Genomic DNA, 9,872 nt, shown 5'->3' with positions numbered 1-9,872 from the left:
CCCTTTTTATCATTTGTTATAACACTTATCTGGGGAGTAGGTCTGTTTCCCTGTAAGACCTCTCGCTTTTCATCTTCCTGTCTGCTGGAAAACGGGGTTTCTAGAAGGGACATCACAATGTCATGTACAGGATTCATTTTAAAGTCTGATTATTACAAAATAAATCACTAAACTCTGAATTACGGGTAGATCACACTACTTGCTACTCACAAAAGCATAAAACAAACCGACCGAACAGACGTGACGTTTAGTAATTCCCCGAAATATCTACAGTTAAATATTTTGACCAGTATTGCGTGGATGCCAAGAGTTCATATTATTCACATTTATTCTATACTCTCTTCAATATACGATATTATTTCCATAATTATTGATGGGGTATTTTTTTTATAATTTTAATTCCAAAGAGCATTATAATATTGCATTATCCAGCCATATCAAGCACGAACTATTTTTGAACTTAACAATCAAGTTTGTAAAGAATGGATTTTTTTCATGAATCTGGCAACAGCGTTGCATTTAAGCGATTTGGCTGTCGCCTCTGCAGCAGCTAATTTCACGCTTTCCCTCCGCTTCCCAGACCCACTGATTTCAATGTGTGACGTTTTAGTTCATTGATAAAAAGAGGTCGGCAGAGGCGGCAAAAATTACGCCTCAGGAACGCAGAACGAAAAGATGCATTGTAGTCCAGTTAAAACAGAAACGATATGGCGCGATCGGTTGGTTTAGACCGGTCGAAAAGTAAAAAGCTTGGTATATTTTAATAAAATTATTCAATATTAATATTGCTATAATATAAATATAAGATTAGCTGGAAATAAATTTGTGTACTACTAAAGGCTAGAATTTCGAGATGAGGCTGCCTCAGCTGCCTCACCTGACGGGCCGCCACTGTTGGCAACGTTATATTTCGTAAACAGTGAAACGTAAAAAAAGTTACATATCAATTTGGTAAGTTTTTTATGCTCTTTAATTTTAAAAACTTGTGACAGTAAAAAAATGAAACGTAAAAAAAGTTACATATCAATTTGGTAGGTTTTTTCTCTTTAATTTTAAAAAGTTTGCGACGGTAGAAAAAATGGTTTCACCCGGAAAAAATACAAAAACCTGCGTTTGAGTGACTTTGGCGACCTCTTTACATGTTTTAAAAAGTAAAAAAGTTATAGGGGTGAGCAAAAAGTACTAATTTTTGAAAGTTCAAGTTGCAATTTTTCTTTTTGAGAATTTAGGATATAGGTATTTTTGTCATCTAGCTAAATATTATATTTTTAATTTGCCACTATGACAGATGTCACATAATACGTTACAATTTTTTATAGTTGTGTGCTTTTTTTGATAATTCAATAAGTTATGAAAATTTTTGGTAGTAACTGTTTAATTACAGTTACGAAAATATCTAAGGAAGGAAATAAGTCTACTAAGTGTATAAATTTAAAAAAGTGTTTATTTTATTTTTATACATAATATATGTACACTATACTTCTACATTTTTATTAGAAACGCTTTGTCAACAAAATGCAATATGGCATTATGCTACATTGAGTGATTGTCAGGTTTCTACAAAATAAAATAGTATTTATTCAATACAGCTAAAAAATCCTCACTGTACGTATTGTCGCGAATGTTATAAACAATCGGCTGTATTTTTTAAACAACTATAAAAATATACAACAAAATAATAAACCACGTCCTACTTTCCCTCGTCGGAGCCGAGTTTGGGCATTCATATATGTGTATAAATCGATAACAAATCGCCTAGTAATTAAGCTTTAAAAATATTAAATAAATAAAAAATAGTAAAAAGAACATCGCTTACGAATGCTTCACATAAATATGTACACAAGAAATAAAGCTAAATAAAACAACTAAATCTCTGTTATCCAGAATCGGAAAATAAAAGCGAAATATTCTGGTAAATTAACAAATATTGCACTTCACTCCTTCGTTCGCGCTAGAAGAAATCAGTATAGGAAAATATTCATCATGAATTTCAGTGGAAACAAATCTTAAAAGCGGAATCTTCTTATTCTGAAAATACGGCTAAACATCATCAACATGGTATTTTATGGAATGTTCATGCTCAGGTTTTCTTTAGTTCATCCATTTTCGACAGTTGGGTGCTCCACACATACACGATATTTTATGTTGGTCGTCTTCGATATCAAACTTATAATCGTAAGCCAACTGAAAAAAAAGAAGGTTTAATATCTTCATTATAAAATAACTGCTAGCCAAGAGAACTTTTTTACATAAAAAATGACTGAAATGTATATTTTACTCAGTAGTTTTATACAGGTACGGACAATAATTTATTACTCTTCAAACCAGTTAAAAAATATATACGGTAATCGCAAAACATGTTCCGCGATGCACGTTATAAATCATATCGAAATTGACACTAAAGCCTATAAACCTGACTAAATGAAATTTTGGCAAAAAAGTTTAAATTTGTTGTATAATTTAAGATACCGAGCAGCTCTTTATTTTACTTCATAGAGTAAATAATGATTGTAACAGATATTTTATTTAGATAAAAGCTGCAAAAATTAGTTTAAAGCGATTTTTATTATCGCCATATTGGTCACATTTCGCCGCTGTCAGTAACGTTGTCGTTTATTATTTGACAATTTTATCATAATGCCAGTCATTATTTTGTATAATATCGCGTTGTTGAATTTTTGGGAGTAATTCTCAAATTACGCGCGCTGTCGCCATCGCTTGTCACACAAGTTGATCGCGTGTGCATCGGAAATTGTTTTGGTTTGGTTTGGGTTGGAATAACGGAAACGTCAGATTTTTTATCGTATAAGGTTGATCGTATACAGAGTGGTTTACTGACGAAGCAGCGCACAACAGAACGCAATAGAGAGGAGTTGTAAACTCAGTTAACAACGACTTAGATTTTTGAATGTCCGGAGTGTGAACCAGAGGGATAACACACATACGAGTACATCACGTATCGAGCTTTTCAGTCACAGAAAAGCTCATGAAAGAAAACGCCCTGCGTAACCATCTTCTGATACTGACGAGTTTTAAAGAAAGGGTTAAAAAAATAAACATTGCTACCCTTTCTTCTTAATCTCAAATATCCATCTCTTAGATATTATACCGGGTTCGTCTCAAAAGTGGCTCACCCTTACAACTTTTTTTATTTTTTCAGTTAAAAAAACGAGATTTGGTATGTTAGTATATGACAAAAATTAGGATTGATTGACGTATTCAATTGTTTTCGGTCACTTCCTGTTTCACCGGAAATGACTACAACTTTTGATTTTTAAATGGCACCCTCGGAATTTTTTTACTTTATTCGATAGAAAATAACACTCTGAATAGAATGACATATCATATGTCAACTTTTGACATTTTCGCATATGGTTTATTTGAAATTATAATTTGCGGTTCGTAACGAAAACTTGATTCGAAATACAACAACAACAAACAAACAACAACAAATTATTCGTAAAAAATGCCTTTTCAAAATATGCTAATGAGCCACCTTTGTTCCATTTGAAAAAAATGAGATATGATTAAAAATACGATTTGAGCATTTTCTAACTGGCCAGGATAAAATACTAAAAACATTAGATGATCAAATCTATTTTTCTAAGGCTCCTTGATTAAGAATTAAGTGTTTTTAACATAGCCATGGCACTCTAGATTGAATTTTAAAATACATTTTTTATAGAGCGAGAATGTCAAAAGTTGACATATGATATCATTCTATTTAGAATGTCATTTTCTATTGAATAAAGTAAAAAAATTCCGAGGGTGCCATTTAAAAATCAAAAGTTGTAGTAATTTCCGGTGAAACAGGAAGTGACCAAAAACAATTGAATACGTCAATCAATCCTAATTTATGTCAAATACTAACATACCAAATCTCGTTTTTTATCCGAAAAAATAAAAAGTTATTGGGGGTGAGCCACTTTTGAGACACACACGGTATACATACAGGGTGTCCAAGAAATAACTGTAAATATTTTAACTGGTAGTAAACTTTCGACTCCAGAAACACGCCCATAGGGTTTTTTTGTGATAAAAATGTTGAAAATTTTATATTTTTCTTGACATTCCCCGGAAAATATTCAAAAACTTTTGAGTGCCGCTTGTTCAGTTTCGGGAAATTTGTTTACAGTGCTTCGGGAGAATGCAATATTGCCAAACCTAACCTAACCTCCTACGTTATCCACATTCTGTAAGTTATAAGTTGACATTTTTAAATTTCGACAAAAAAACAATACTTAAATTAATTTTATTCATTGCAGATTTTTTAATCATTGTAGATTTTTTAATCATTGTAGATTACTATTAGGTATAGTGCAACGTCTAATATTTTAAATACCTTTTTTTCAGTTTAGTAAACTGAAATAATAATTAAAAAAATATCAGCTTTTTTGGCCATATTACAAAATATTTTCAATCGTTTCCCTCAACAGGTATAACGTAAAAATATTTTGATAGATTTTTTTCTTTCTTTACACAAACTTTACACAACTTTGAACCATATTAACTTATGATATAAATATTCCGAGATCGGCTTTCCACCAAGACGCATAGTCTCCCACCGATGCTGATGGGCCAATTTTGAATGAATTAAATATTCTTCACCTTTCTTTGGCGAATTATTCGAATCAGCGTCCTCTATTAGATAAATAAATAGTCAACGTTTGACCTACATTTAAACAGATCAGCTGATGAATTAGAGGTTATCAAATACGTTTAAATAAAATATACGACGACCTCCCCATAAGAGCAATGACAGGATTTACGTCTCAGTATTGAAGGAGAGAAAATCGAATCTGAATGGTTTCAGGACATAAGTTCATCCTTGTTTAGTCAAACCTCCTACAACACGAGGATAGACTTATGTAGGAAATGCATTGAAATTCTATAGCCATCCTTCAATATCGGGACAGGAATTTAAGCGGTACCCTCGGTATATTTTATTTAAACCTATTTGGAGGTTATCCAATTCATTTGAGATTTTACTCAAAACAGTAAACCTCTGACAAAAAAAGCAAATGTAAAGTAAGCTTGTAAAAATCCTGTTATTATTGAAATAGAAATATCAATTATTTTGGTGTTTATTCGCAAAAACAAGAGTGTGAGGTGTCAAGAAATATCGTAAATAATAATATTTTGTAGTACTGTCAAGAATCTAAGTGAAATGAAGTGTTGTTAAGTGTAGAGTTGCAGTTTTAGGCTGCAGTGCTCAAACACAACGTTGCTCTAACATATTATATTACATCGATCTGCTAACTATTGGGAGTTCGGTTTTCCAATGTTAGGTAAGTCTTTTACTTTTAATCTGAATTTTCCAATTCGTTTTTAAATATTTTTCTAGTCGATATGTCAACACTGGGCGTCGAACAAGCTGAGATCCAGGTAATTACAAGGTAATTTGCGACTGATTTATCGATTGCTGGCGGTGGCTCTCAAAATGCTGCCATTATTTTTTTCAAATTTCAAATTTAAATAACTCGGTTATTATCAATTTATTTTAAAAATGGTAAAGAAAAAATATGTTTCTTTTAACCAGATTTACCACCCCTTAAAATAGTTGCACTTATTTCTGGGACATCTTTTATAAACAATAAAATGTTTTTGCGACATTCCCATAAATGATCATAGAAGTTAACTAATAGCAGAGAGAAACTTACTTCTTCGCCTCTCTGAATTCTTCTCTTGGCGAAAATAATAATCTTCAGATCTCTGTCGATTTCGACAGTTTCTGCGACGCAATTTGGGTTACATGAGTGGTTGATGTATCTAGCCAAGCCTCCGGAAAGTGTAGCATCAACTACTCGGTCATCGTCCAGTCTAAACATGTAGATACCTCGGTTCTGTAGGTAAAAAAGCATTGTATTATTGTTAAAAAATAAACCACTCTTTTTCTGAAAATCAACATGGCGCTTAAAAAATTTACTATAACCTACCCTAGCTTCATATTGTTTTTCTCTGCATTCAGATAATTCGGTCCTGATCACCTCGCCAATGTATTCTATGACCATAGTATGTTTCTCTAAATCTCTTGCCGCATACAAACCCAGTCCCTGTATTTTCGATCTAAAAAAAAACATTTAAGTTGATTATACAACTCTATGTATATTTTTCCTATATAGAAGGATGTGATTAATAATTGATAATCATTTAAGTGATTATCGCTTGGTGACCATATCGTAATTGTCATTTTTTGAAATATTAATTAAGAAGTCAGTTCCACAAAATATCCCGTCAATTCTTATTACAAAATGGCAAAATAAGAAGGATATAATATATCCAGATTAATAAATAAAGATTATACAACGAAATAAAGTACATATTATGTACTTTATTTCGGTGTATAATCTTTTGTATACAACTCGATGTTTCGGAATTACCTAATACTTTTGCCTGACACTCAATGCGATACCGAAGTAGAAGTGTTGCCGGGTAACGCATTTCGTGTCAGGTAAAAGTATTATTCGGTAATCCCGAAACATCTTGTGGTATTATATTCGATAATACATACAAAAATAATCGTCTCTTCGATATTATTTTCAGAATTGATTGTTTTATTTCATATAAAATACCTACTTATTTTAAAACAGGACGTCAAAAACACGCAAAATAATTAATTAATATCCAATAGGCAGAAAAAAATAAGTCTTTAATGAAACGAAGCAATGTATAAACTGTTTTACTTAAATAAAATATAAAATAAAATAAAAAACAAGGTTTATTACTATTATAGGCTTGGTGCATTTCAGTTGATTTTAAAAATTCCGACCGCAGCGCTCCATCGGAGAAATCAGAAGTTTTCACAGTGTATTTCGCGCGGTTCCGATGTTGATAGTTTGATAGCATTGAAATAACATTCAAATCGTGGCTTTGTGATAATATTTAAGTATTTTAGTTTTTAATAGTGCAGTTATTGAAACTATAAAACACTCAGGTACGAATTTTGTGTGATGTAACGCTGTTTCGGGTAGTAAAAATTAAATGAATAAGAATCCGTACAAGGCGTCGGCGTCGCTTTGTGTTGTGTCAATTTCAATAAAAATTGTCGAAAAAATGTTAGCACGTAAAGGAGAGCGTAATTACGTGGTTGTTGGGCGCAATAACATTCAATAACTCAACTTTCCCGGATATTTAACTCTCCCGAAACAACATTTTATAGCTTCACAACTTCTCACACCGATTTGATCAAAAGCAAAAATGGATTCAAGGAGCACGACGAGATAAGTGAGTAAACAGAGTGCCCATTACATATACAAAAAATTAAATAGGCATATACTATGAGAGAATAAATTATAATTTTTCGGCCTTCCGTGCCGAGGAGCACATTCTCACAGTCGAGGAGCTTGCCTCCGGCTAAGGTACCCATGAGGTGTAGGCTGGAGAATCTGTCTCCGTTTTCTCCACCTCTTTAACTTGGTCTCTCTTTAGATCTGATACCAGTGTTGTCCCGTATTTATAATAGAGGATATGTCCCTCTTTCTCTATTGCCTCCTTGTACAACTTAACAAGTACAGTTAGAGACGTGAGAAATATAAAATAACACGCGACCGGTGCTATCCCCAAGTCTCTTCCTATAATTGTACAACTGTATCTGAGGATAGCCAGTTATGTCTCCGCTAGCAAAATCGGTGCGTAAAACTATGCTGTGCGTAACTAACCGTTGAACTCATCTAAAAAGTTTTATTACTTTAAATAATAAATTAAAATACAAGTTAGACTTTCTAAACATATCAAAATATTTACTTTTTATTTTTATTTTTAGAATTTTCACAAATTATACTTAATACTTTTAGAATTATGTAATAAATTTAAACCGCAATTTAAACCGGTGTATTTTTATATGCCGGTTGTTTACGATTTTCTCCGATGTCCGTCAATAAAATTATAATCATAGATAAAAGAAAATATTATAATCCGAAACCAAATGACAATGACACTTACTAAAAACAATATGCAGTAATTAAGGAAATGCCGTAATGACGTCACCCTTCTGTTTTATCTGGTTTTCAAGTGAAAGAGAGAGTTCAATATAAACAATAGTTAAGAAAAGAAAATATTAAGTTACCTTGCAAGATACACGTTATTCCTCCACTCTTGTTTCATCTTCTTATATTGGGAGCTCTTCGAATGCACAAATTGCTTGCTGTAAGGACACGCCATTTCGCCCAGGCTCGTTGGGGTGGAAGGGCCTATCGAACTGGGACCGAACACTGGTCTGGACGTGCCGGTCGTTCTTTGGGTGTGCGGACGTTTCCAGTGGGTTTGGTGCCGTAAACGAGGTTCTGTACGAGCAGCTCCGCTCGGGTTTATAGCTAGAGGTAGTTCAAGAAGTAGATTTCGGCCATACCTACAATAAGGAAAATTTCATTGAATGCGGTAGACAGAGATTCAGTATTGATACTAAAAGAATTTCGGTACTCCCATTGTCTATATAATTTAAATTACACAAATGTTTCGGTCAGATGTGTCACTGGCCTTTTTTCAAGTGTAAATTAATCTAAATCTTAAAACTAGTTTGGTTTGGTTCGGTTGTAGGTGGATTAAACACAAAACATTGTAGAAAAAACTTACTTGAATTTATAATCAGATAAGGTATCAATTCCAGGAAGACTTTCTAAAACTCTCACAACTGCAGGTTCAGTTAATCCGAACAAGTCCTCTCCCGATATGTATTTGGGAAACATCTGTAAACATTTGTTCTCTCGGCGAATAGTAGCGATTTTCTCCAGAATCGGATTCCAGACTGCTTTCGGCGACTGGTCCTTAAACTCCACATCTTCTTCCGTCGTTTCTTGTACCAATACTTTAAATTCCGGATGACCGCTACTATCGTGGATCGAACAAATATATCGACATCTTTTATTGTGATACCTCATGCTCCAGTAAAACCGAATTATTTTGTAACCTGTAAAAATAAAAAATAAATTAATTGAAGTATGAAAATAAGAACTGTAATAATGTAAAGGAATTCTAAGGCATGGTTGTTATACTCTGTTCAGGGGGAGATCAAAATTTTAATAAGCTGTTCAACGACTTAGTTCGTGCGCAACTTAGTTCAAAAATTAGGTATTTGACGATTGAAATTGAGCTAGCCCTTTTTGAGGCTTAAAGTGAGTTTCGAATCATCTTCTAATTGTCACAAAACTAGCCCAGCTCTAACGAAATGCAGGGTTCAGCCTAAGAAATCGCAACCTGCGATTGGCTCTCATCGGAAACTCCGATTGCGATTTCTTCTATTTGCGAGTTTCAATTTGCGATTTCTGCGATTTGCGATTTTGTTGCGATTTGCGATTTTGCTGCGATTGTGATTTTGTAAACTGGGACCGTGATTTCTATCTGCGGGTTTTAATTTTTAGGAGTTGCGATCTGCGATATTGTTGCAATTGTAATTTTGTGGTTTATTGAAGCATTTTATAGTAAAGTGCGATTGAATTTTCTCTCTGATATTATTTATTTATAGAGAAGGTATTATTTTCTAGAGCCACGATCAATAATATACCGGGTGTTTCTCAAGTCTGGTTCACCCCTATAACTTTTTATTTTTTTCTGATAAAGAAACGAGATTTGGTATGTTAGTATATGACATAAATTAGGATTGATTGACGTATTCAATTGTTTTTAGTCATTTCCTGTTTCACCGGAAATGACTAAACTGTTGATTTTTAAATGACACCCTCAGTATTTTTTTTACTCTATTGACACTGAATAGAATGGCCATTTTTGACTTCTTCTTCTTTCAGTGCCTATCCTCTATGGATGTTGGCAATCATGTTGGTCCACATAATCCTATTGACAGCCGCCCTGAATAGATGTACGGTCGTCATTCCCGTCCACTGTCTAATATTTTTCAGCCATGATGTTCGTCGGCGTCC

At 33.3% G+C, this 9,872-nt stretch overlaps 1 protein-coding gene across 1 annotated transcript in view; it reads right to left on the bottom strand.

The window, feature by feature from the left end:
• Positions 1–1,418: 1,418 nt before the first annotated feature.
• The window catches only part of LOC115875825 (histone-lysine N-methyltransferase 2D-like), a 141,200-nt gene continuing 132,746 nt past the window's right edge, over positions 1,419–9,872 (bottom strand). Inside the window, exons 39-43 of the mRNA XM_030891351.1 lie at positions 8,572–8,905; positions 8,066–8,347; positions 5,937–6,066; positions 5,661–5,843; positions 1,419–2,184 (exon numbers count right to left, since the gene is read on the bottom strand). Coding sequence (XP_030747211.1) covers positions 2,092–2,184; positions 5,661–5,843; positions 5,937–6,066; positions 8,066–8,347; positions 8,572–8,905 — 1,022 coding nt within the window. The 3' untranslated portion in view covers positions 1,419–2,091. The remainder of the gene's footprint in view (positions 2,185–5,660; positions 5,844–5,936; positions 6,067–8,065; positions 8,348–8,571; positions 8,906–9,872) is intronic.

This window comes from Sitophilus oryzae, unplaced genomic scaffold (genome assembly GCF_002938485.1).
Source record: "Sitophilus oryzae breed Bouriz unplaced genomic scaffold, Soryzae_2.0 scaffold_1058_pilon_pilon, whole genome shotgun sequence".
In the NCBI taxonomy this organism is placed as follows: domain Eukaryota; kingdom Metazoa; phylum Arthropoda; class Insecta; order Coleoptera; family Curculionidae; genus Sitophilus; species Sitophilus oryzae.
This window is presented reverse-complemented; position numbering and strand designations above follow the sequence as displayed.